The sequence below is a fragment of the Symphodus melops genome, assembly GCF_947650265.1.
Source record: "Symphodus melops genome assembly, chromosome: 1".
NCBI lineage: Eukaryota > Metazoa > Chordata > Actinopteri > Labriformes > Labridae > Symphodus > Symphodus melops.
This window is the reverse complement of record NC_136691.1, coordinates 38,118,584-38,144,885: the sequence shown is the minus strand read 5'-3', so window position 1 is coordinate 38,144,885 and position 26,302 is coordinate 38,118,584. Positions and strand designations below refer to the sequence as shown.

At 44.2% G+C, this 26,302-nt stretch overlaps 1 protein-coding gene across 3 annotated transcripts in view; it reads right to left on the bottom strand.

Annotated features, from left to right (window-relative positions):
* hectd4 (HECT domain E3 ubiquitin protein ligase 4) overlaps positions 1 to 26,302 on the bottom strand; it is a 36,066-nt gene that overhangs the window by 6,966 nt on the left and 2,798 nt on the right. The window contains exons 2-63 of one of the 3 annotated variants that reach the window (XM_079341923.1): positions 24,360 to 24,913; positions 22,645 to 22,734; positions 22,165 to 22,292; positions 21,355 to 21,463; positions 20,616 to 20,754; positions 20,129 to 20,299; positions 19,836 to 20,028; positions 19,566 to 19,727; positions 19,183 to 19,296; positions 18,916 to 19,056; positions 18,592 to 18,827; positions 18,353 to 18,495; positions 18,172 to 18,242; positions 17,967 to 18,072; positions 17,700 to 17,820; positions 17,447 to 17,575; positions 16,910 to 17,034; positions 16,366 to 16,519; positions 16,148 to 16,251; positions 15,764 to 15,962; positions 15,544 to 15,663; positions 15,350 to 15,454; positions 15,087 to 15,250; positions 14,712 to 14,957; positions 14,410 to 14,602; positions 13,812 to 13,916; positions 13,611 to 13,703; positions 13,357 to 13,525; positions 12,862 to 12,997; positions 12,620 to 12,764; positions 12,355 to 12,521; positions 12,033 to 12,179; positions 11,752 to 11,936; positions 11,445 to 11,598; positions 11,058 to 11,338; positions 10,721 to 10,907; positions 10,534 to 10,615; positions 10,238 to 10,440; positions 9,920 to 10,055; positions 9,626 to 9,808; positions 8,561 to 8,725; positions 8,304 to 8,473; positions 7,965 to 8,080; positions 7,753 to 7,874; positions 7,163 to 7,324; positions 6,923 to 7,071; positions 6,705 to 6,784; positions 6,280 to 6,443; positions 5,884 to 6,121; positions 5,658 to 5,794; positions 5,420 to 5,546; positions 4,636 to 4,773; positions 4,312 to 4,448; positions 3,992 to 4,152; positions 3,727 to 3,908; positions 3,430 to 3,635; positions 3,196 to 3,326; positions 2,896 to 3,101; positions 2,610 to 2,789; positions 745 to 2,132; positions 451 to 658; positions 142 to 365 (exon numbers count right to left, since the gene is read on the bottom strand). In XM_079341923.1, coding sequence (XP_079198049.1) covers positions 142 to 365; positions 451 to 658; positions 745 to 2,132; positions 2,610 to 2,789; positions 2,896 to 3,101; positions 3,196 to 3,326; positions 3,430 to 3,635; positions 3,727 to 3,908; positions 3,992 to 4,152; positions 4,312 to 4,448; positions 4,636 to 4,773; positions 5,420 to 5,546; positions 5,658 to 5,794; positions 5,884 to 6,121; positions 6,280 to 6,443; positions 6,705 to 6,784; positions 6,923 to 7,071; positions 7,163 to 7,324; positions 7,753 to 7,874; positions 7,965 to 8,080; positions 8,304 to 8,473; positions 8,561 to 8,725; positions 9,626 to 9,808; positions 9,920 to 10,055; positions 10,238 to 10,440; positions 10,534 to 10,615; positions 10,721 to 10,907; positions 11,058 to 11,338; positions 11,445 to 11,598; positions 11,752 to 11,936; positions 12,033 to 12,179; positions 12,355 to 12,521; positions 12,620 to 12,764; positions 12,862 to 12,997; positions 13,357 to 13,525; positions 13,611 to 13,703; positions 13,812 to 13,916; positions 14,410 to 14,602; positions 14,712 to 14,957; positions 15,087 to 15,250; positions 15,350 to 15,454; positions 15,544 to 15,663; positions 15,764 to 15,962; positions 16,148 to 16,251; positions 16,366 to 16,519; positions 16,910 to 17,034; positions 17,447 to 17,575; positions 17,700 to 17,820; positions 17,967 to 18,072; positions 18,172 to 18,242; positions 18,353 to 18,495; positions 18,592 to 18,827; positions 18,916 to 19,056; positions 19,183 to 19,296; positions 19,566 to 19,727; positions 19,836 to 20,028; positions 20,129 to 20,299; positions 20,616 to 20,754; positions 21,355 to 21,463; positions 22,165 to 22,292; positions 22,645 to 22,734; positions 24,360 to 24,913 — 11,181 coding nt within the window. The remainder of the gene's footprint in view (positions 1 to 141; positions 366 to 450; positions 659 to 744; positions 2,133 to 2,609; positions 2,790 to 2,895; positions 3,102 to 3,195; positions 3,327 to 3,429; positions 3,636 to 3,726; positions 3,909 to 3,991; positions 4,153 to 4,311; positions 4,449 to 4,635; positions 4,774 to 5,419; positions 5,547 to 5,657; positions 5,795 to 5,883; positions 6,122 to 6,279; positions 6,444 to 6,704; positions 6,785 to 6,922; positions 7,072 to 7,162; positions 7,325 to 7,752; positions 7,875 to 7,964; positions 8,081 to 8,303; positions 8,474 to 8,560; positions 8,726 to 9,625; positions 9,809 to 9,919; positions 10,056 to 10,237; positions 10,441 to 10,533; positions 10,616 to 10,720; positions 10,908 to 11,057; positions 11,339 to 11,444; positions 11,599 to 11,751; positions 11,937 to 12,032; positions 12,180 to 12,354; positions 12,522 to 12,619; positions 12,765 to 12,861; positions 12,998 to 13,356; positions 13,526 to 13,610; positions 13,704 to 13,811; positions 13,917 to 14,409; positions 14,603 to 14,711; positions 14,958 to 15,086; positions 15,251 to 15,349; positions 15,455 to 15,543; positions 15,664 to 15,763; positions 15,963 to 16,147; positions 16,252 to 16,365; positions 16,520 to 16,909; positions 17,035 to 17,446; positions 17,576 to 17,699; positions 17,821 to 17,966; positions 18,073 to 18,171; positions 18,243 to 18,352; positions 18,496 to 18,591; positions 18,828 to 18,915; positions 19,057 to 19,182; positions 19,297 to 19,565; positions 19,728 to 19,835; positions 20,029 to 20,128; positions 20,300 to 20,615; positions 20,755 to 21,354; positions 21,464 to 22,164; positions 22,293 to 22,644; positions 22,735 to 24,359; positions 24,914 to 26,302) is intronic. The other 2 variants (XM_079341925.1, XM_079341924.1) reach the window with 2 other exon arrangements.

Sequence of the window (26,302 nt, the reverse complement as noted above, 5' to 3'; positions counted from 1 at the left end):
CAAACAAAGATGTTTTAACAATTGTTAACAAGAGGACATGGGCTGGAAAATTAATCACTGGAAAAAAAAAAAGATCATTGGATTGGTTACATTAAATTCCAGCATTATGAACACTCAATTAGTTTACAGTATGTGGTATACCTGAGTAAGTTGGTCCTCCAGTACTTTCTTTGGAGGCCGAACATTGGTGAAGAAAGTATGCAGTAGGTTCCCTGGTGTCTGAGAGTTGATCTGCTCCTTGCTGAGGTAAATGTCTGAAACTTTCACCGGCTTTGTCGGTGTGAGGCTAAGCATCTGCTCCGAGTGCACACAGCTCTTAAAGATGTCTGTGAGGATATCTCGTGCTCCAGGTACAAGCTTTTCCCCTGAAACATGAAGACATATCTATTTAGATTCTCTGCTCACAGAACTAATGCCACTGTGTAAAAGCTGGAAATATCCAACACCAACCCTTGAGTGATTTGTCCAGGAAGTAGTCCTCCAGGGCCGAGCTTCCCTGTGTGTCAAACAGGCTTTGGTTAACACTGGAGGCTGTGAGGATCTCCTCATTGGTCAGCTCCATTAGCTCATCTTCACCTTCCAGACTGGACAAGCCGATCAGGTCACTGCTGTTGAAAAGACTGGCACGGATTTTTTCCACTTTGGCCCGAGAACGCACCTATGATCAGCAAAGAAAGAATACTGGCTTAAAACAAAACAAAGTCAAACAGTGTGGCTTTACAGTGACTATCTTAATCTACTTACCTCAATGACCGCGTAGCCCTTGATGGGCCTGGCCATGACTGCATTGCTCTCCAGTGAGGTGACTGTGTTCATAGAGCCCCCTTCTGACGGTGTTTCTGCGCTGTCCACAGGCTCCCCCAAGCTGCCCAGACTCCCTAAACTTCCTGTGCTACACAGCGAAGTATCATCCTGACTAGAAACAGTCTGGGGGTCCTGGGGTCCCTGCTGAGGGGATGTAACAGCTGAAGCTGCAGCAGCAGGGGGAAGAGGTGGAACAGCTAACATCTCCTGATCGACAGAAAGTTCGCTGGCGGTGCGGGAGACTCCCTGAGAGGAGCTGCAGATGGACGTCTGGCTGGTGGACGCTGAAGCGCTCACACTCATGGCTGGAGTCACGCTGCTGGAGCTGTCCGGACTCTCAGGACCTAAGCTGTTCGAGAAGGGACGCTCAGGTTCAGGACCTGCTTTGCCATCGTGAGTGCTGGAAATCCCACCTCCAGCTTTGGGCTTCTTTGGTTCCTCCTCCTGCAGAGGGATGAAGACTTCATCTTTAAAGAGACCTCCATGTGCATTACAAGCCCTGCGGATAGCATTTCTGACCACGGCCTCCTCCAGGTGCGTGGGGATACCAGAGAGCACCAGCAAGCGACTGTGGGCGGTGGGGCCCACCAAGGCCTGGCAGGCATCTGTTACTGCATCGCTGGTCACACTTAAGCCCTGCGGATCTTTGTTTGCAAGATGTCGAAGGATCATCAGGAGAGTGAGGCAGCGATGGAACCAGAGCATGTCCTCAGGTTTACTTCCAGCCATGTTCAGCAGGGCGCTGTCACTCTCTGACAGCCGTGCACCTCCACTTCCTCGTTTACCAGAAACTGCTGCCGCCACCGCTGCAGCTGCTCTCTCGCGCTTCATCTTAACCTTCTTACGTTTGGACAGCAGACTGGGGCTCTGTGGTGTCTGGCCTGGGGACGATGACGAGGATGAAGAAGAGTCACTGAGGTTAGGCGCACTAGTGGAAGACAGAGCTCCCACTGAAGAGCCACCGACATTTAGGGGTAGTGTCACCTCTGCTACTGCCAGACACACCTCCATCAGAGCATGAAAGTAGGTGGAAAATCGACTCTGCTCTGCCCCCAGAGTTAATGCAATGCCTCCAGAGGAGGACCCCCCGGCTCCAGCCCCTCCGGCCGTCCATCCCTGAGTCTCCCGATCGTAGAGCTTTCGTAGCTCTGTCTGCAGGGCCATGAGCACAGCGAGGCAGGGGTTCAGTAACAGAGCTATGGAGCTGGACAGACCAGCAGGGCTCTTACGCTGCTCCAAGTGGTGGATCTTTCGCAAGAGCTCAGCCAGCAAGTGAAAGACGAGCTCTTTAATTGACGGTGCCAGATCAGTGGTCCAAAGTAAACCACCTAAAACAAAAACAATGACAGAGAAAACAACAAAGTTGGGAATACTGCATTTATGTTTTGAGCTGTTAAAAACAAAATGTAATTAAATCTTTAATAAAAAATTGGAGCTTGAAGTAAAGTATAATATAGAATTGTTCGAGAAGATTTTAACACTTAAAATACAATCAGAACGGATGTTTATTGTCAAGTACAATAGATCAGTGAGATTGTTGCATAAATATGAATAAATAAGAGTGTAAAAAAAGGAAAGACAAAACACATCCGTCAAAGAAATGAAATAATACAGCTATTTAAAAACAATAAGAATGTAAAAGACTACGTTTGAATATTTACAATATACATATATACTTGGTGCATGCTTGACTTTGTGCAGTAATGCACAAAATGTTTCTATAGGAGATTGATACATATCTTATGACCAAGTACGCATCAACAGACAGGTTAATGAAGTACTCTATCACTTGCACTTCAACCTACCTAATAGTTCTACAACCTGCAGCAGCACGGACGAGGGCACCGTGTCGAGCTCATCCTCTGAGTGCTCGCCACCCTCTCCCAGCTTCCACGTCAACAACTGCTCAGCGAAAGCCATGGCCAGAGGAAACTCCAGTGGCAAGGAGTGCAGCACCAGCACAGCACCAGGAGGGGGCGACACCCCTAGTATGAACACAAGGGGGGGGTTGTATTTACATTTTGCCCTGTAACAAATTATACTCGTTTAAAGCGTTGAATGTGATGTTTGTTCAAGCAGATGAATACTTGCCTAGTTTGATGTGCACTTTGTCAGTGGGAATGATAACAGTAGGGTACTGGTTGGTGGTTGGAGGGGGGGTAAGGCCTGTGTTGGTAGGTGAGGCATCCAGAGGATAACACACCGCCTCCATCAGATTCAGTTGACCATTTCTACGCACTTTGTGACCAAGACCGTACACCATGACTCGAGCCCAGGGAGCCTTGTACAGGCTGGAGCTAATGGAGTGAAAAAGGAGTATATCATATGACATCATTAGAAGCAACAGGGAAAGACATGGCAATAAATCCGTGTTTATTAAGAGTAACTCACTCTTTGCGGCAGCCCAGCTGACTCTCCTTGCAGGATACAATCACAAAGGCAGCACCTGGAAAACTGACATCCATGCTAACCTTTGACTCGGTGACAGGAAACTCTTCAGATGTAAACTGCTCTGGTGCGTTCTGTCAAAGTAACAAGTATTTAAATGAATAAGCAACTTTATAGACAGGAAGACAGATAGCAGAAAATAATGAATTCAATGAAGCCATAATAAGTAGAGCTGACCTGCAGGAAGCAGCAGATCTGCTTTGTGAGCTCCAGCAGGCTCTCCTCTCCTTGATGCAAGGCACGGGTGATGGCTACAGTCAGCCACTCTTGGATTGGTTGCGCATTGCCCTGGTAGAACAGGTCTGAAGGAGAGCAACTCTGACCCTGGAGGTTATTAAGCAATGACTGGGCCAGTAGGATCGAGCTAGAGCTTATAGTGCCATCTGCAGGAAGAACAACATCAGAGGAATCAGAACAAAAATAAATAAATCCCACTGAAAGACAGAGCTCTTCAAAAACAAGGTGAACGCTCACCTGGAAGAGGCGGAGCTAGCAGCTGGTTAGACAGCAGCTGCAGGTGTTCTAAGGTGATGTCACGGATGGCAGGTATGTGGAAGAGACGAGTGAAGGTGTGGGGACTCTTAGGAGCAAAGATGTTGAGTAGGGCCATTCGGCAGTATAACCGAGCCAGCGCACTTTCAGAACGGAGCAGTTCCCTACAGCAGAGCAGTGAAACAAGTTCGATTTGAGCACAGGACTCTTTTGCATTCTGCTCAGCTCCATTAAGATCACACATCACCTGTGAATTTGAATGTTGCTGCTGTCCAGTGAGACTAAGCCGTTAGCCGCAGTACGCCGAGATCCAGCCGGCGGGCGCTCCAGCATCTCAATAGGATACCAGTACCTCACCAGCACCCCCTCACTGCGCAGGTACGTCTCTACCTGTACAAGCTCATTCACCTGGACAAGATGAAAGTAACAATACATTGTGTTTAATGCAAATCCTCTCAACCATTTCTAACAATGACGAGAGATATAGGCTGTTTTAAATCATTCCCATACAAAACAGTTACAGTTTGTCAATTCATTTCCACTTATAGATTCAAATGTTGTACTCACCGAGTCCACGTCCAGCACAACTCCATGTAAACCAAACGTCTTCAACATGCCCCGGATAGCAAACTTGGGAAGGGCAGTCCCTCCCGTTGTGCTGTTGGTGTTGTTGCAGTCTGGACAGCGGATCACCACAGTCAAACCTGTGTGAGAAGAAAAAAAAAAATACCCTCATTATTCATGTAAATGAATGAGAAGAAGGCTACAGATAACTTTTGACTTGCAGAGTACAAAGTGTCACAGTTCTGACACAGCGCTCACTCAGACTGGACCCTGACGTTAACTCATTTTCTTGAAGTGTAAAGGAATAGTGATGTATGTGAGTGGTACCTTTGCGGACTTTGTCAATTGTGAACTTGTTGGCCTCATCCTTGATATCCTCGATTGTAGGGAGGTAGAGGTCACGGGGAATGCCGCCATTTTCTTCATAAAGGAACTCCACTGTCTGTCTTGCGATGTCAACCATGCCTGTTTTTGACAAAATACACCGTGGAGATGAAGAGTATCAAATCTGTCTTTGTTTTAACCTACATGACCACATTCACAAATCGTACAGAGTATGCGCTGCCTCGCAACAGGCAGGCTGAGCCCAACTGTCATTTAATGAAGTCTGATCAACATTACAATGTAAAGTCATTAAGGGGGCTTATTAACTCATTTCAATTCATTTAATGTTTAACAGAGCTTTAAAACAATCATACATGACCTTCGTTCTGTGTTTAATTAAAGGATCATTAGGAGCCATAAAGTAGGAAGACTGAACAGGGACACTAAAAGAGAAGGAGCCCTTTAAGAGGACGTATAGAGGAGTAGGGTTGATGGAATCTGTGAGTTTTCAGTTTCAGCTTCAGTATTTTGACTTAGATCATGACATGTTTGAGCTTCTTCCCATGTGAGCTACATTGTTGAGCATTACTGAAAACTACCTGTTGTCATTTTGTGTGCTCATTCATGAAGCCTGTAATTAAAGGTTATCAACTTTCTACTCAGATTAACTGACTGTTTACCACCCTTGTCCTGATCGAATAGAATGTTGAGTATAAATTCTTGTTATTCGTCAGACTGGACTGAAGATAAGTTTATCTCTTATTACATTTATTTATTTTTTTCTTACCTAGCTGCAGAGCTCCTTTTATTTGGTCCAGGCCAGATTTTCTCTCAGCCTCGTTGCGGAAACGCCTTCGAATGGTTGGGAACACTTTGGTCTCCCAGGCCTTAACCAGCAGGGCATAGTGGTCCTCCTGAGGTCAGACACACACAAAACATGAACACATCGAGTGTAGAAACCAAACCTGTATTTGCAAATTGTAAATCAAGGAGGAGAAGTTTGAAGAAATGGAGGCTCAACTCACTCTTGGGACATCATCGTCATCCTCATCATCACTCTCATCATCAGCGATAGGAGGAGGATGGGGGTCAGGCCCAGAGGTGACCAAGTTCTCATAGCTCAGCTCGACTTTATAATGGCACGACAAGTCACAGTTGTACTCTGCACCCGAAGGGCAAACAGAAAAGTGCAGCTTCAGTGAATGTTGTTAACTAACACAATCAGTGTACTGTAAAAGGGGATAAACCTACGTTGTTGGGGGACTGCGACAGCCGCAATACGACAAGGCGGTCCATGGGAGCCAGAGTCAGAGGTAACACTTGCGCCTGCGTCATTGTCACTGTCTGAGGCCATAGCGAAAGGCAGTGCTTCAAAATTTGCACTTATTTCCTCTGCAAGGTCTACACACAGGTCTGCTGCATTTCTGTGTGCTTGGCCTTCAGCGTACGCAAACGGCCGGCTTCCAAAGTTGGCACGGATCTTTGAGTTCTACAAAAGGTAGAAGGAAAACACGCTGAAAGAATGACAACATTACAATACACTTCATAGATAATGTTTTAGATATTTATTAACAGTAGAAAACTAAATTGTAGCTTCAAACATTTCAAATAAAGCATGTTTCAAGGTGTAATCTAACAAAAACTCGCCTTTTTTTGAATGTGCACCAGGGGCCACATTCCGCCGGCTACATCCTCAAGGATGGGGCCGAGCCTCTGGCCGCAGTAGGTAAAGTAGACCCTGCCTTTAGGGGCCTGACCAGGGGGTGGAGGGGTACCTTCAGAACGCTCCCAGCCTATTCCAGCCACGTCACCTGTGTTCATTTACACATCACAACCATTTCTCAGAAAGGCTTACTGCCACCAGGTGAAAATAGGTTCAAACATGCTGATACAGCTGAAGTTAAGGAAGCAAGATGTGCTGGCAAAATAGATTTGTTTGAAAGAGCAGCAAGTTAAGGAATTAAGAAAAAAAAAATCCATAACATACATTTTTGTATGGATTTCTAAGTTGACTGAATCAAACAAGAGAGGGTAGATTTTGTATAAGGAAAACAATTTGTCTCCTGTCTCACCAGGAAGTAGAGCCACATCCAGCCTGACACTCTTCCACTGCAGCAGACTGGAGCCATTATAATGCACTGCCCTACCATTACTGACACACAGACAGACAGGAGACAGACGCACAGAAATGGAACAACACGAAAGAGAAGGAGAGCAGTCAGCACTCATGTTAGAGACAGAGCAGGCGGAAAAGGATGAAGTCTTGAGGATCAAATGCAGGTGAACATACTTGTGAAACAGACATGTGCCGACAGGGTTGGTCCATGCACCGTCTCTCTTTTCTGCCTCAGTGGCAAAACCAAAGGACACAATCGGGCCACTGTCCTCCTCAGAGTCTCCATAGGAGACAATTTCAATCTCCCAGTAAAAAGATGGGGCCTGCATGGACAAAGAGGTTTATCTACTAATACAAGTTCAAACTGAAACAGCAGATGATAATTCAGGAGTGTGTTGAATGGATGTGCCAAACCTGAATAGGTACAGGACAGGTTGCATATATGAAGGTGCCTCTGGGCAGCCCTCCTCCAGCACTGGGATCAGCCAAGAAGGTGACGGAGGTCAGGCGGGATGAGAACATGCAGGCACGGACTGGAGGGAACACTCTAGATGGACACCAAGTGATCTCTTTGGGCTGATCACAAAAACAGATTAAAGGAATCACGAGAAGTGAGAACAACAACAACAACAACAACAACAACAACAAAAACTGTTTTAATTTGTTGAAATGTCTTTTTGAAGTTTTGGGTGCATTACTTTGAGGCTTGTAGCAAAATATTTAATTTGTATTGCAGTCGGCAATTCTTTAACTGTGTAGCGATTAAACATGTTTTAGATTTTTGAGGTTTTCTTTCAACATTTTTCTGAGACTGAAGTTTGGCTCTCTTTGATTAGGGAGAGGCTCAGTAATCACCTATTGGATATCCATGATACCTGGGTTTTTCCAGCTGTGTGGAGTTAATGTTTTTTTAAGGTATCGCTCTATAGTTATTACAAAAACAAGTACTAAAAGCAAGAAAAAGTCATAAAAATAGACCGTACTATATAGATTGGAGCTCCTACCTGGCGCCTGTCTGTCTGCAGAGGAGGAGGAGGAGGCCGAGCGCAGTCCCTGTACAGCATTCTCACTCGTTCACATTGAGCTTCGACCATGCCGAGGCGCTCCCCTAAACAAGATGAGAGAACTTTGTGAAAAAATAAAAAAAATAAACTCGTAAAGATGATAATGAGTTTGGGTTGCTCAAATTATTTCCCACGCTGACGTGAATGCTCACCAGGGCTGCATTCCTGGGCAACCAGGTTGAGCACCTCAACAGCAGCTGGACACTGCTGGATGAACTCCTCACAGAAAGAGCTGTCCTCCAGAAGCTGTGCCATCACCAGGCACGCCCTGAATTAAAAAAAACAATAAGGGCTGTGATTTTGGTGCACCTCTATTTTGCTGTCAGAGTTCCAAAACAACTCTCCTTAGAAGCACAAAGGGTTTGAGATGCTCTTATTTTTAATATGGAAGACTTGGAAGATGTTACAATTGCAGTGAAACTATATGACGACTGATGAAAACATGGACGAGGCTTATCCATAGGCTGATCATGTCATTTACATGAAAGTACCTGGTTCTGATTTCAGCCAACAAACGCACTGCAGCCATGACTGGGCTGGAGCCATCTCCTGTCGCTGGCAGAGAGGTGTGAATGGAGAGGCTGCCCTCCTGTGGCAGAAGCATGGATTGCACGGCTTGTACTACCTTCTCTGTGATTGAGAGCTTATAGAGGGGGAGAGCCTGCAGAGAGTGAGACATATGTGAGATAGAAGCTGATACTTCACACAAAAAATGAGGTCTGTGATGCGTTTGATGTTAAAGTTATACCTCAGATCTGGGTGTGCAGAGTCGGGATATTGGCACCGTCAGGATGTCTGAAGCTTTGCAAGCTCTTCTGTACTCACAGGAAGGGAACTTGACAGTCGCGATGCCTTCCTGTTCATTGATAGACATAACTATGCCCACACTGCCCAGCACTCCTTTACCCACCACCTGGAGGCAAATAAAAGAGACGATATATAAGATAGGATATCATCTAACCTTTGAATACAACACTTTATGACAAGTTTAAATGACTCACTGAACTACTAAGTAAACATTTGAAAATGAGGTCTTTTTTATTTTCAAAATGTGGCATTAGCCAGTATCCTCAGATACACTCACTAAAAAAAGAACAGAGTACAATAGTACACTGTTCTTCTCCATGCTCCACCCCTACCCAGTAACTAAACCAACAACAACAAATAAAGAGAAAAAATGATGAGCAAATAAAACTCATTGAATAAAACAAAAAGCTGGACAATTTACATTTTCAGTTTGTAAAAATATTCTTTCACAAAACCTGCACATTTCACGTCATGGTAAACACATCTTTCCATATGAACCTGGGGTATTCCCTCTTTGAAGACTACCCCTTAAAACCAATGAAGGAACTTTAAAAGGAGGAAAATGTTGGGAACCAAAGGACTTGAAACAAGTCTCCTCGGTTGCATACTGATAATATGCGAAATAAAAAATACTGAAAGTTTGTCTAGAAACATCTTAAAGGTTGAGGGGAATCAATTCCTCAATAAAAGAATGGAATGTTGTGGAAATTAATAACCTGCATTGTTTCTCAGTGAAGTTATGGCCCACATTGAGCCTTTTTCAAACTGAAAAAAGAAAGCTCCATTCAACCTGGTCGAAGGCTTCTCTGCGTCCAATAATAGAAGAAGAGAAGGCCTCTGACTCATATTCAAATAACTTATTATGTTCAGAAGTACCCCCCTTTAATAAAGCCTGACAGGTCTGGATTTATTATTTAAGGTAGAATTGATTCAACCCTTTTTGCTACTAGTTGCTAACAGTATGGCATTTTTCATGATTTGTCCTGATTTGTCTCTCTTTACCCACCTGGACTTCAGATCCAATCTTAATAGTTTCTTTGAAGCCCCCGAGAGCACAGAGTGCAGCAACAGCTTGTCTGCCGATGGCCTGCAGCTTAGCCAGTTTCCTGCCACTGCTGCTTCCATTCTCCAGAATACTCTCCGCATATTTACCCAGCTGAGGGATAAACATCAGGGCTCGAGAGAGAACCTAAAAAGAAAAAGGAGAAAGAATTAGGTTCAACACAAACATCACAGGTCATCAGTAACCTCACATAAAAACAAAGATTGTGATGAAGTCAGACACAAAATGGTCCCTTACTTTTTCTGCAGTGCTAGTCCAGATCTGAGCGGTGTTGGACTCAGGGGCAGTGAGTAAGCTATGCAGCAGAGCAATAACCTCAGCAGCCATGCTGTTGGCAACATGACCACTGATAAATGGCCTGACAGGGTCCGATCTGATCAAGGCAAATGAAGAACAAGGAACAAGTCTGTGACATATACAGTTTAAGCAGATGAGCACACGCTCAAAATGAGGAAGAACCCCATCCGAACTAAATAATAAAGAAGTCATTTTCACAGGAAAGAAGGATGGTACAAATCGAGTTATTAAACCAAGGTAGTCATGTTGATTACTTGCCTGGCCAGCTCAGCATTCCTGTCCCTACAAACAGCAGTTTGAGCGGTTTTCTTCTTATCACCAGTGGTGATGCCTCCTGCAGTCTCCTGAGCTAGAGCCTCCACAGGTGGACCAACACTCACGATCAGTCCAGACTGAGCCCACTTGTTGGCCTTCCTCAGGGCAGCAGATGCCTCTTCTGTGATGACCTCACAGTTGCCGCTCTGGGGAGGGTTTACACAGCAGAGGTCAGGATGAAAGGATGTGTTAAGGGATGTTTTTTTGTTCCGAGTGTTTGTTTTCACCAACAGTCTTACCTTTGTCATGTCTCTGTCCATCTTTACCACCTTTTCCATGTTTGCTCCGGTGCCAAGCCGAAACGGACGTCCCTCTGAGCTGCTGCATTTTGGAGTGAATGGAGAAACACTTCCGTCAAAGAAACCTGGACAAAGCTTGCTGTTGTTGAAGAAAAAAAAAAAAAGCTATATCAGGGGACAACCTTACCTGAGAAGTGGTTGTAGAACCTCGTGAGATGACTGGTCCTCCCTCTTGTGGATGAAGATTGATAGCTTGCCGTCAACTGCCTCTCCCTCTTCTCCAACATCTTCTGACTTCAGAGCTCCTTTTGAGCTTGCACGGGACAGACTAGTGTCTGGTTCAGAGGAGCTGGGGGAGAGCAGGGTCTGACAGCCTGGTGAAAAGGCATCATAGTTAATATCAAGAATAAACAGAAACAGAAAATAAATTCATGACAACGTAGTTCGCCTTAAGTACATAAAAAGAACATTTAAATGTATGCGGAATAAAAAGACATTTGCATTTATAGGTGTACAAAACTTACCTGGGACAACGTAGTCTGCCAGCTTGGCAAGAAGCAAGGCAGCAATCCGTGAGGCAGGGTCATTAGCATCCTGTTGCTCGGCATCTAGTGTGTTAATAGAGTAACTCCACGAGGGCAGGGCCACGTTACCACAGTCCTCCACACTCATGAGAGGCAGAGCGGCTCGGCAAAGCTGCAGGATGATGAGTACCAACTTTGGAGAAGGTCTCTGGTCGAGTAGCAGAGACAGGAGTTTTGAAACGCACGCTGGCTGGCTCAGGATAGCCTTTCCTATGTGGCTCCTGAAGATAAAACAAACATTGCATAAATACAAGAAAAACATCCTTGTATGCATAAACAATGTACAAACAGAAGTATCTCATGTTCAAATATGACAGAAAGTGTTACCTGGAAAGGTCATTTAGCAGACTAAGAACATCCTGTAATGCATCATTTCCAGCTGCCTGATTCCCACAGCACTCTGTGGCTCTGGCCAGGTGATTGGTCAACAGGCTGGAAACCTGCCGTGCCAGCCCGGAGTGAACAGCATCTGTAGACCCACCTGTGAAGACAAAAGACTTATTACAACCCAGTGACAGACATTCAGATTGTGTACTTTAGAGTAAGCTTTTCTTTGTATTCGGACACAATGAAAGTGAGCTTGACAGTATTTTTTTCACGTATGATTATAGTAAAGACTCAGAGCGTAACCTACCCTCAACCTTCTCCCACTCGATGCAGCGGTTAGCTAGCACCTGGAAAGCTGCCCAGGCCATAGTCGCCACCTTCTGCTTTTTGGTCTGCTTCTCGTTTGAGCTGCATTCCCTCTGACCGCTCAAACTGCACAGACTGTCCATGAGCTGCACCAGACCGCTCCGGACCAGGCACTGCTCTTCACTCCTATAACAGTAATCAAATCAAAAGAGATAACAAAGCTGAGGGCATAGTCATGGAAGAAAACTTAAAAGAGGGATAATATTAGATGTGTTCTCTTGCCTGGTGTAGGGGATTGTGCAAAGCAAGCCAATACTGTTGGCACAGGCGATAGGGTAGCGAGCACATAGTGACACTACAGACGTCATGGTCTCCCCAAAGGCCTCCTGCACCTGCTCTACCATTCCTCCACAAGTCAGCTCTTCAATCCTGCACAGATGGCACACAAACACAAATGACAGAAAAAAAAACAGACAATCAATCACCGTTTGATTGTGCCTTTTAACTGTTCAATAATCGCATATGATAAGTTCATTTTAAAACAACATTTTAAAGACAATTTAAAACAGGATATTCACTGGTGTTTAGAGCCTCCTTGTCTTACCTTGGACCACCCTGCAGCACCATCGTGACAGGACCCACCAGATGTGTGACTCCACCAACTCTGACGGCAGCAGTGAGCAACTCCCTCATATGAACAAGAGCCTGCTTCCGTGTGCTGCCTCGTCTCCATCGTGTCTGCGCAGCAGACAGGAAACTGCTGCTCGACACCTACAGACGTTACCAGCGTAAAGATCACAATATCAGACCAGAAATCCCATCCGGATTTTTTACACAGCTATGACAACAAACATGTCGGCAAAACTCACAGCCTGGTCAGGTGTGGTCCCAATAAAGGCGAAGAGCTGTCCCAGCAGCACGCTGTATGTTGGTTTGTCACGGCTGTCCTCTATGGCCAAAGACTGCAGAAGGGTAAACGAACTGCTGCGATGACTCGTAGGGTGGTGTCGCCTCCTGCAGGTCAAACAACAAGGTAAGGCCTACATCAATTTCTAATTACAAAGAATATTAGATGTATCAAATAATACATGTGAAAAAACGATTGACGTACCTCTGAGGTGCGTGTGTAAACTCTAAGTCCTGGTTAGCAATCATCTCCAAATCAGAGGGGGCAGACATGCTGCGCAGAAAGACAGGCTGCTTCACCATGGGGATCACTGTCTTAGCGTCTGACACAGACTTGGAGGCTGGTTAAAAAAAAACACAGTCAAACAAAGTTAAATGATGTCGCCCTCATGTGTCCGTGTAACAAAATATGTACCAACCATACAGCGCAAACGGATTACATATATACTGACTAAACAAATTTAAAAGGAATTAAAATAATAATCAGAAACCAGTTTGTGACACTACTGTGTAACTACCTGTGAAAGTTACAGAACATTTCCCATAGACTTTAAAAGGACTATTTTTCATTGACTTAGACAGTAGTGCATTTTTATACACAACATTAGGCTTAAAATAATGAACAAATCCCAACCCTGCAACCCAACAAGACTTCACTACCAACAATTAACACAAGAAGAAAAAAAAAAAAGATGTGCACCTTGACCTGGTGTTCCTGCAGGTGTGGTGGTTAGACTTCTGCAATGTGGAGCGATAGTAACATGCAGCAGCAGCTCTGTGCGGTTCATCAGACTCTTTACCAGTGCTTTAGTTTTGGCCAGTGAGATGATATTTCTGAGGTGCATGGTGTTCACCTCCTGAAAGAATTTCTCCCTGTTGGTTCAAATACATCAAATTATTGCATGAACTGACCCATCACATCTGTTCAAAGCACTGGGATCAACTTTTAATTACTTGCCTCAGTGCTAGTACGACATTTTCCAAATCAGTGAAGTCAAGCGGGACCTCCTTCAGGGAGCAAAGTAGTTCTAGCTCCTTTATTTTATTCTGGAACAAAAATGTCCCGGCAACATTGTGAGTATCAAAGTCAATGTTAGTGGAAATGTTCTAATGTCTGTGGCAAATGTTGAGAGTTGTGTGTGGGACGCAGATAACCTCAAAGAAGTGGTAATCATGAAAGAAAGGAGTGTTGTTCTCCAGCTTCCCCTGATGGGCCTCCTCCACCTCATTCTGCCACTTCTGTTCCAGTTCTGCGACACTCTGAAAGCAACACAGGAGAGAATTGTACCCAGAGTAAGAGTCACACTTCTGTCTCTGTTCAGTTTGGCAGTCTAATTTCATTTTTTGAGCTGAACATGGGTCTTCTCAGTCTTCCCAGTCTAAACATAAAATGTTTCATTCTGTGAATGAAACATTTTATGTATAATCAGCACACAGGTAAGAGCATACATTTCCTGTCATGTTATTGTGTTGATTAAGAAGTGGAGTGATAATGCCAAGGACAACAAATCATTGGCAGAAAATAATCACAGCTTTTCCACAACATAATGGAAATGTGTTGTAACATCATTCCAATCATTTGTAGCCAAAAGTGATGTATTTATCAAAACTGTAAATGTAAACATCGCTTGAATGGATTCATTTAACGGAAACCTGAGAAAAACAGTGTGAACTCTGAATCATTCTTGTACAGCAAGGAAACATCATTGAAAATGTAAAGTACGTCCTTTGACATCCTTTCTTTGTGGCCCACCTGCAGTTGACGCTCCATGGCGTTAATCTTCTTAAACGTCTCTGCCATGATCTTACAGACCAGGTCATACTCCTCAGCGTGATCCTCCCGGTACTGGTAGTTTACGAGTGACTGAAGGGCATCAACCAGGCTCAGATGTTTAATCACACAGGATACTATTACCTCTTCCATTACATCTGGTCTGATCACCTCCCTGACAGATCAAAATAATGGGGTGTAAAAATCTTATCCATGACAAGAAAATAGTCTTACTTATGAAGGCTACTCGATCCAGTGATGAAAAAAAAATAACCACGACTCACTTGATGCTCGGTCGGAACTGTGGTCGAGCTCTTCCAGACACCTCTCGAAGCCTTCCCATGATGCCCGGAGGGAGGCGGATACGAGGCAAGTCAAAGTATGTACCTGGCATGAGACCTGGAGGTGGGATGAGCACATCGGAGGGATAGGTGAACTCCCGATCCTCCTCAATCGTGAGTGGCAGAGGTGACGGGCTGGGCGTGAGGGCAGGTGAGATAGCACCGTTTGCTTCTACCTGCCACTGACACCTGAGGAAAAGACAAAACAAATTGTTTTTTTCTAGACAACTTCACACCACTGACGAGTTCGTACCAATTCTTACACTGCTCTATATTTGTCACATCTCAAATTCTTTTGTTTCCATTTAGCCGTGTCACCTCTGCAGCAGCTTTGAGCAGAGCAAATCATGGCAGGCTTCCTCCTCTCTGGTCACCTCTGGCCCGTTGTACAAAATACGAAGCATTGAGCAGGCAAGCACTGACAGACCCAGTGCGAGGTCTGCAAGGAAGGGGAGGCCTCCAGAAACATCTTCTGAGGACTCCTTAAAACAAAAACCATAGAGCAGTTTTAGAAAACGTTGTCGCTCTACACTGTCATTGTGATTTCAAAGTGGTGAACGAAGACGTTGAGGTTGTTTCACCTGAGCTCTGACAGTGCAGGAGAAGCCCCACATGGCTTTGTCAGGAGTGTTGTGTTCACGGCCACTCCTCATCTCAAACGAAAACGTGACAGTATCGCCTTCAACCTTAAACAGGACACTTAATTATTATTCAGCTTTTAAACACAGTGTGTGCACTTTGTGTTAACGGTGTTTTGGTAATACGTTTACTTTACCTTGACAAGGTCTTTCGGCCAACCTGTCCCCAACACAGAGCGACTCCCATAACCCAGTGTGTTCCCTCCATACTCTGTCACTTTACGACTGTTGGTGTTGGGACCAGCATAGATGACCAACTACAAAATCAGAGAACACTTCTGTGTAAGACATCTCCAGACAGAGAAAGTTGACATGATGCGTGTCAGAGAAATGGATGAAATGAACGTCTTCCATCACCTTGTCATAGTCATATTGTGAGGAACAGCGAGAGTCAAATCGAAGGTACAGGCAGCGTGCTCCAGGGATGTGTACGGTCTCCTTGAACTTGTAATTATCCCTTACAGGGTGCACCGTCTCTACAGTCTTCCCAGCAGCCCATGGGGCAGGGATCTTCAGTCCAGTCAAGAAACCGGGCTCCTCGCGTTCGTCAAGAATTCTGATTTATAAGAAAATAAGAACAAATTGCTGGTTTGAGAAGACGTGATGGGATAAAACCGCTGGCCGCACTTAATTAACCACAAGTCTTTCTATAATCAGATTGTTAAGTTATGCAGAAAAGAAATCCTACATGTTAATACATCAATTTCTGACATTCTTATAGAGGAGCTTCAGAAAACTCACCTGTCATCAGCAGCACATGCCTTCGCCCCCTGCCCTAAAGAGCCACTCATAAGTTGAGGCTCTTCATTGAAGAGAGGAGTCTGAGTCTTTAGTAACAGAGCAGTCTGGAAAAAAAGGGGGAGAGAAACAATACTTTAATGATGAGTCCCCTTTCTTAATCAAAGAAAAATAATATAATCTAATTAAAACATTTCCTTTTGGACTGGCAAGAATCTAACCTGACTGGTGTAGAGCACCAGCTGCACCAGCTGAGGCATGAGGGCATCAGCAAGGGTGAGTGTCTGCAGGTTTGGGTGCATCAGAGAGGTGAGCAACACTGGCAGCAGGTGACCGAGCATTGTAGCTTTGGTTACCTGTTCCAAGCCTTTCAACCTTAACAAGGAGAGTAAAAGCAAAACGTGTCATTTTCCATTGATGATTCTTTGGCAGAAAAAAAGGAACATTTTTAAAAAAGTTAAAAAAAAATCTTCTGTGATAAAAAGAATGTTTCTATAAATCATTTCATTTCTCTTTTTTAAAGAAAGTCTTATTTCAAGAAAAAAAGTGTAGTATAATTGAACAAGAAAACAAAGTGCTTAGTTTTGTCAGGTACAGTGAAGTTTTTTGGTGATAAAGACTGACCTTTAAGTCTGCTCATGGTATAAATAATTTAATTGGTATATGCATATCAAAATGTATCCAGTTGCATCAGCCAAGATGGCTAAAGTGCTGTTTGCCTAATTCAATATGTAGTAGACACTAGAGATGAGGTTAAAAGTTTACCTTGTTTCTCTGTCTGAGATGTCGCTGTTAATGAGAGCTGTGGTCACCTGCTGCAGGGTCTCCAGCACTTCATCACATCCCACCAGAATCTTGGTTGCTAGGGACAATATACTGCTTTGCAGCTCCTGAGGACACACACAGAAAGGCCCACACTTACGTAACTTCTGCTTCCCAGATGTTCAATGTCTCATTCTCTGTCGTGCAATGCGGAAAGCTTACACATGACCTCATGTTCATGCCGAGAGATTTTAAAAATACTCCATACGTTAGCACACACTCAGTTGTTTGTTCATAAATGAGACTTTTATTTTCTCATATTTTTATCAGTTAAAATTTAAAATAGACAACACAAACTTGATTTTTTTTTAGCACTTTCAACATAGGTCTTTTAAACTGCAAAAGCAAACTTGACTATGCATGTCATTAAATAGCATTAATCTCCTGTAGCTAGCTCTGTTTGGTGCTTTAGTCCCTGATGACAGACACATGAACAGACTCACTGTGCACAGAGGTAGGGGTATTAAAGGGGATGTTTACCTGTACCTTCATTGTTTCCCCTTGTAGGGAGCTGTCGCTGTCGTCGCTATCATCTGGACGGATTAGGATGGTGTTACTGAGGAGGTGGTTCTGAACAGCCATGAGGTAGCGCAAACTAGGTGAGACCACCTAAAGGGGGGAGGGGGGGGGGGGGGGGGGAGAACCACATCAAGTTTGTACGAGTTTAACCTCAAAACCATGTGACCTGAGACAGCACAGATGGCATTTCATTCTGCTGAGCTGATATTCATACTGGCACAGTGGAGAGCAGCTTCTGGAAGTCGTCTCGGGCGACAGTTTGACATTTGGTAATAAGGAGGCAGGATTCCCGGACTACTGTCTTGAGGATACAATGCAGCAACTCATCACTCAATCTGTAAGAGACAGATTTCTTTACTTTGAAAAAGTTTACAGTGACAGGAAGCTAACTAGGTTTTCAAACTAAGTTCAACTATGTTTTTTAAATGCAAGGGGGGGGGGGGGGGAAATCTCACCCTATTTTGACATTTGAGGGACTTACCTGTAGTGGTCATCTTCCTCACTCCCAAATCTATTCTTCTGCAGCTGGTCCGACAAATTGGTGAGGATAACGTCTCGAAGTTGAGACAGGCCGCTATTCCTTTCACCTTAGTGTCACAAGAAAATGCAGAGATTATTACAGACATTCACGTCACATCAGTTAAAGACAACAATAATCATCAACTTGAATGATTTTTCATAACCACCTTCCGTTAAAACCAGTTTCAGCAGTTTGCTGAGTTCAGCCTCCCCCTGATACAAAGTGTTCAGTCCTGAGCTACAGGCAGAGAGAGAGAGAGACAGAGAGAATGTAAACAGACACGGCCAATTTCAATATTGTTAAGATCGCACATTTTAACTGTTATTCCTCTATTATATATGACTTACCTGATGGCCAGGCACACCTCTCTCTGAATCTCGGCTCCTATCTGATCTATTGGAGCCATTAGCAGCTGCCACAGGAGCAGACCTGCACGACGCACACTCTCCCGATTCTGCTCCGACTGAGGATTAAAAAACCTAAAAACCACCTGAGAACATTTATAAAAAAAAATTTAAAAAAAGGTGAAATACCCAGATAATAGTCAATTCAAATCCAACTGTTCCCAGCTAGACCTCAAACTGACCTGGAACACCACCAAGATGCAGCGGATGATGCAGGTATCTCCATTGACCATGGCCTTTTCCATGATGTCACAGATGCTGCTGAAGTGACGAGCCTCAATTGGGTGTTGTTTACCAAACAGTGCACCCAGCGGCAGGCTGTTGCTGCTGGCTGCCAGCAGGTTAAGCTGGTGGATACACATAGCACCTACATGGTGAAGTAGCTGGTTGATCACCTCACCAGTGGCCACAGTTTCCTCTGTGAAGAGACACATTTTGCAGAAGCTCATATTTCTGTTCTGACCTTGAAAGAAGAATCTATAGGTATCAGTGTAACTTTTATTTACCTTTGGGTTCCTTTATGACATGGCTGACACCGAGCCTATGGCACACGTGATGAAAGGCTTGGTTCCCAGGATTACACCACTGGTCTATGTAATCACTGGAGCACGTCCATATCAAGTTGTTCAGTGCATCATAACAAGCTCCTGCAAAGCCAGAGATAAAATACACACATTTTACTTTAAAAAAAATCATGGCATTGCATGCTTTGTGGCTTTGACTGGTGAATTCAATAATGCATGATGGTGGAATATAAATGAAGTTGACCTCACCTAGCCCAGCCACCTGGGCTCCCCTGCCAAGGGAACTGCCTGGAGCATCAATGAGGTCTGCGCGGCTGCTGAACTGACCATCAGCCAGGTTGAAAACCAGGCTTGAGGCTAAGACTGACCCAAGACGAAAGTTCCATTCAGCAAATAATAATCATCACTGACTTCAACGTCACGTGACAAAGCATTGAGTTTTCCTTTTTTTTCTCTCCCACAAACGTTTCAATGATGATCTATTTACAAATAGCATTTACAGAGTTTTGTAGACGTCTTCATTTAATTAGCATTAATTTTCGAATATCATTCATCTCTTTCGATGACTTCAGAGGTTGTGACAAAAAAAAAAAAAAGAAGGAACATTTACAAAGGTACTTGTGTCATCTTACTTTTGAGAGAGGACAGGCTGCTGGTTCCTCCAAACAGGGAGCGTGTGGCAGAACTCCCAGATACACCAGGAGGTGAGACCAGCATCACCAGATAGGTTCCACAAACATACATAGGGGTCCGTCTCAGGGTCTTCAGAGGGAGTCCACAGCTTGTGTTGACAGCTATAAAACAGAAAAGTGTCACCAGGAAATGTCTTTATAACCATATGACTCATATAAGCTGTAAATTGAATCATTTAAGAGGTTTAGGCTGTCAGAGGTATAAATTACCAGACTGCTCCTCTTTGACAGTGTTGGTGATTGCGGAGCCTGTTAGAGCAGCCAATGTGGCAGAATGGGAGGCCCGGAAGCGTGACATTCTACTCAAGAGAAGCTCGTTCAAGCACTTTGAAGACTCCCCTTCCTTGCGAGTAAGAATAACCCTCTCCTGCAAGATGTCTGCCACGCACAACCCTGTCTGCGTCTGCAGCACGGACAGGAAGAAGAGAAATCATCAAAGTTGAAACGCAGACATGAATGAACTTAATCCAGCGGAAACCGCGACATGGGGCTGTTGTACTCACAGACAACTGAAAGACATCCATGAAGACAGAGTGGCCTTTCTGCGTCTTCTCATTGAGACTTGCAGGAGACCAGACCCAGTACAGGTAGGTTCCATCTGAGCAGAGGTGCAGCGTGGTCATGCTGCTACCCACAGGGAAGTGGTGGGCTGGCATGGGCACAATCTGGCACACCTTAAAACAGAAAATGTAATTAGCCATGGCTATGGAAAGGCCACAATTAGACTAATATAGATTTGATATATACCCTGTCTCAGTAAAAATTACAATAAGAATATTTATTGCCGTCTCCCACCATGCCCTTTCGTCTCTTATAATTTAGCTTTATTGTGTCTGACAGTGAGAAATACTGCACCACTGTGAGCATACAGGCCTTATTTATAAGACAGAATCATTTCAGTTTGACACAATGGAATTCTGAAGACTATTGGACTCGTACTGATTGGTTTAACATACATTTGTCAGATGGTGGAGTAAATATGTACAGTACCTGGAGGGTGAAGGGGTCAATGACCTGGCACAGCTGATGAGGCTTGGCATCAAAAGAAGAGGGTCGGTGGAGGAGGCGACCGCTGCTGTACACCACCCAGCCAGGCTCCAACTCTTCATTTCGACAGTACACAAAACCCCTGCACAAACAGAATCAAACACAGGGCAGCTATTTCTGTATTCTGTTTTTGTACTCTTTGAAAATGCTTGAAGATAGAAGCCGAGTTAGAAGCATCTGGATTTGTTGTGGTATGACTCCAGGAGCAACAAAGAACCACATGTCGAGTACTTTTTGTTTGAAATGATCGTAGTGTTGTTTTTACCGAGTCCCATTTCTCACAGATATTCCTGTTCTGTTTGAGGATCACAATTTATAGATGAAATTAGCTGAAACTCTGAGTCCGTTGTACTGTAAAACACACAGTGAAGGTAAGATGTCCTTGACGTAAAAAAAGCAACAAAAAAAACCTGACTTACTACACTACAACTAAATTAAGATACTAAACACAAAGCCTTTGAGCCGTTAAAAAAAATCAACCGAATCAATCAAAAGTCACTTGTGAGGATGCGACATCAGTAAGAAAATGTCCAGGAAATTACAAGTGCCAATATTGTCCTGGGATGGGCACTCGATGAGGGATATTTTTAGAGTTTCCCCTCTCTTTTTCTGTCCGTCTCTCTTGCTATTCTCCGAATGCTGCGGATAAAGACAAGGCAGGCGGGGAGGAGTGTCACATTACCTCAGTGTCCCATGTAAACCAGAGCCCAGCTTGCTGAGTCCTCTCCCTGAGGAGTTGGTGGTATACAGATAGAGCCCGTCTGTGGCGAGACAGCGCCCCAGGTCAGTGTCTGCAAGGCACAACAACAAAGAGTTCAGAAGGCTTCATGACAGAAAGATGAAGCTTATCAAAATAAGTCACAAGTGGCCCTAAAGCCAGGTAAAAAAAAAACAAGGTTAATGCTTTGTTCAACATCTCATTACCAGGATTTTGATGCCTCAAAAAAATCAGTAAACTGACCCAGTCTCAGCTCAGCATGAAATGTAAATGTGCAAACACTCTTTATGGGTATAAGGCACTGATCCCGTCACCACGAGGTCAGCTGATGTATTGCTGGAGGGTGAAAATCGCTCTCCTCTCCTCTGCTTTATCCCTGAACCTCTCACAGTCAAAGCTCTCCTCCTTATTTGAAACATTGTCCTTAATCTCTTCACTGTACATCCGTATACAGTAAAAGTAGGACAGAGGAGCCTTTTACCAGGCAGTGCACTTTCCTCCCTTCGGGTTTATTTTTTACACACACTTCAAGCAGTTCAGACAAAAGGCATTATAAATAATCAAAGCGGAATAAATAAATCAGAAAGCAGGGCAGTATTATGATGAAGAATATGACAGCAGTGTCCTCTCTACAACCTGCAAGACATAAAAGAGTGAATGTGTACACGACATACTGTAGTTCATCACAACCACACAAGAGGTTGCATCTACTGTGAGCATGTACTCATTGGTTCGGGGGGCCTGATGACACAGATGTTTGAAGTTCTTCTTTACCTTTATTCTCTGCTCCTCCAGCGGAATTATCAGGGGTGGGCAGCATGTCCTCAAAACCCCAGGATACACTGTGTTTGCCCCCCAGGAGGCAGGATGGAGAGCCGGGACCTCCTTCAAGGAGCAAAAGTCTGAAACAGGAAAGTTACAGAGTGATACATCATACATTCACATACCCAGCTAACTCGATCTACAAGCATCGGGGAGAACCAATTTATTGATGGAAGTTTGTCTGACTCCTTCATGGTACATGGTGACGTACCCCCTTTCAGCAAGTTACTACTGTACAGGACGTCTGGACCAGTTTGTCTCTGATTGAAGTGTAAACATGAAGGACATCATTGTACTGTACAGGTGTGTATCAGGGTTCAAGGAATTTAATTTAAAAGTTCAGTTTGAGTCCGACTCGTACAATAATTCCACTTTCCCTCACTGCATGTCGGCATACTGACTCATCCAGATCCACTGAAGTCCTGCCCTCACCTGTAAAGGACGTCTGACACAGGGAGCTGGCCCAGATCGGTCTGTTTCTGCAGCAGGTGAACTGTGTGGATGAAGGTCTTCAGAGATCCCCTGGAAAATAGTTCAGCAGATTAATCAGCAGCACGAAACACAAGTTCAATCTCATTGTTAAGCAGCTCTGGAACTGTAAATTGGAATAAATCTTGGCTTGAGTTCTGGAGAGTAACCCGGTGTAATCTGCTGGGAATCCAAATGTTGAATCTGAATGAAAGAATGTGTTCCATTAGCATGCAGCAGAGAGATTGTCTAACACTGTATCTCTCTGCAGGGGTTCATGAGCAACCTACTTACTGTACGTTTGTGTAGTGCTTATTTACTGCTTGGCCTCATCAAAGACTGAACTATCATTCACTATTCAAAACATGTGCTATGCTAAGGGTCTATTAAACTGCTATTCTGGCATTTTCTGGTGCAGAGAAACTGAGCTCTGTAACTGCAGCTTTAGTAAACATCTTATACTGTGTCGAAAAGAAAATGGAAGGATAGATAACAAAACATATTTTTACAATTGATTTATATGGTGCATATATATATATACATACATACACACATTACAGCTGACCTTAAAAAAAAAAGTTCCTCTGTTGGTGTCTCTTTGTCCTTCAAACTACTTCAACATGTCATCAACAGCTGATATCATTGCATGGCTGTGCAGTCTTTTTGCTGGCTTACCCCTCTCACACAGTCATTTTACTAACCAAGCTCATTTAGAGTTGGGGGGGGGGGGCTGTATAGCTCATAGCTCTTTAATTAGCTCCCACTGTCGGTAAAAAGGCACCAGGGCTGGATGGTTCCCCACAACAAAAAGCTCTCAGCCTCAACAGAGGCTGAACAATGAGAGGAGAGTTCTGGCTTTGACAAGTCAAGATCGCTTGTCACCAGCAGAAGCCAGAGTTCAGACACAAGGGCAAAATAAATTAAACAAATCTCACAAGCACATTGTGCTACAAGCACATGGCACATACAACGGTTATGAAAATAATCTGTCCCAACCTATTGTTGTCTATCGTCAAAATAACTCAGTGAGTGTTGGACCTCTGCTCCTGCCTAAAATATTTCACAGACTTTAGAATAAATGCTGATGCTGCAGCAGGAAGCAGAAATGTACAAGTACAAGTTTCACTTTCAAACAGTGCGAGCAGATAATGCTAACAGCCTACTGTTCACACAACAGCAAGCACCAGCGAGGAGCTGTTTTTAGTCTGAACATCAAAGCACTGGACTGACACCAAGCTGTCTGTTTATACCCACCTATTAAAGGAAGTATACACAAACTCTACTCTCTGAATCTGATAATGCAGACATGGAAGCACGACTGCTACAATGAGTATTAGACAGTTTGAGCAATGGGTCTGCTGGTATAACCCATGAAGCATGTGAGAAGAGAAACATATCATTGATATTAGCTTATTTTAGCTTTGGCTTCTAGAAATAACTGACCTGCTTAGTCGAACAGAGTGACAAATGAAGTAACTCAAAAGTGTTTTCACTAACATACTTTCTTTATCGTGCTTATTTTACTGCTCTTACTTTCAACAAGGTGGTTTCCTGTCTATAGTGTATGGCTACTTTAAGAGCCTTTTACTTCACACTGTTGATTAGAAAACATTTTCTATAACACCCAACTGAGGGATTCTTAGAAAGGTGGGATATCAAGGAGCACTGTATGACCTCACCTTGCACATGCGAGTGCCACCAGTGCAGCAGCGGCGTTTTCTCTTTGTCTGTGTGTGTGGAGAATCTGCATCTGAGCCTTCCCCTGCTGTTGTCCTGACTCCTGGGCACCATCTTCCAGCCAGGAGCAGAGCAGCACCTCGAGGCCATTCAGGCAGTCGGCAGGCTCTTTGCTAAGGCTGAGCGGCTGGCAGTCCCGGAGGCAGGCGAGGAGTACCTCTGCTGTGACACCGCAGAGCGCTGGGTCACTTCGAGTCTGGGACTGCAAGAGGGGGAATACCAGCAGCAGGCCGACGCGGGATGTAAACGGTGCCTGCTCGGGTTGTTGGAGCAGACCTTGTCTTTTGAGCAAGGCTAAGGTCTCCTCATCAGCCCCACCAGTCCCCTCTCGCTCCTGCTGCTCCTCCAGGGCCAGCTGCCGCTGCGCTCCCCACAGGCCACGCAGAGCATTGAGACGGTACTCCAGCAGGCGTGCGTACGCATTGCTTTGATTCCCACAGACGGCACGGAGGCGCTCGGCAAGCTCCACCGGGTTCTTCGTCTCAAATGTTAGGATCTTTAAGACATGCAAGGAAGAAGAACAAAACGGAAGTTACATTAACAGCAGTCAAAGTTGTGTCAATAAGTCTGTGATCTTGAGGAAATGTTATTTTAGAGATGGCAGATGACACAAATTATTTCTGCTCCTGGTCTGGCTACACACAAATCCAATTTTCAACATCAGAGAGTTATTCAGTCCAACATATTTAAGAATTGTATAGGAAGTGCACGGCAGCGTAGAATTCAAATTTCACTCTCATGGATTTGAATTTGGGGCTGTGAAAAGCATCTCTGGGTTTGCTTTACCTGGGTGTAAAATGTGGCATTATCATATTGTAATCTCTCTGCACAGCAAGAAGAAATAAACCTACAGTGGCTCACCTTCAGCACAGTTGAAAACAACTTGTCCACAAGGTTTACTACAATACAAGCGTCTATGTACAGTATCAAGCATGTTAGGCCACCTCAAGGTTTGTTTTTTTTAAATGAATCAACATTTTAGTATGGTTGTATTTTATTGTTATAACTTTATCCACAGCACAACTATGAATCACTTTCATGGCATTTAAACCACTGTTCATTTGCTTCTGCTATGAAGCAGTGGTCAGAGACAGGAGGCACATTTGGGATAGCCTATCACAAGTGAAACAATGTGCTTCATGTGCACTTAGGCAGCATTTCAGATATTGATTACACTCTGTGGCCCACGAATCATGGACCAGAAAAAAAACCATTATACCATTTAGCAGGCACAATCTGTATTGATTCAATTTCAGAAATGCTACTAATGTTACAGTAAAACTCCTTGTCTGGATGCTGGGCATTTCTCCACTTTCCTTCTCTGCAAAACACTGCTGCAAGTGGATAAAAATAGTCAGCATCACAACACCTACGAAAACAGCACAATGACACGGTCAGCCTTAAAGCTGGACTCAGAGAAGACGAGGAACGGAGAGGATCGCAGTGCAGTCGGGCTTTAACGGGCTCGTGTTTTGGTATGAGCTACTACTTTAAATATGCCGAGGCCTGACACCAACAAAAACAAAACAACAGATTCTCTGTTTCTATTTAAGCTTCGCCTCACCAGTGGGCAAAGGTGCAGATTATCCAGCTAATACACCCTTCAACTGTGAGAGACTTACTTTTATGCACCACCCTATTTCAACCACCCATCGAGCCCTGCACATAAACATACTGAGGTCAAATCAGACGAGGAATCTTTGGGAAATTATTCTAGATCATACTATATATATTTAACAGTGTAGGCCCAGAATGAGTGGGATATACATAATACACACCTGACTTGGTCCAGAGGTACAACTACGAGATACACCTGTTTGCAGATTACCATGACGGGCAATGGTATGGTATTATTAACAACAAAGATAGGACTAATATTAAACAG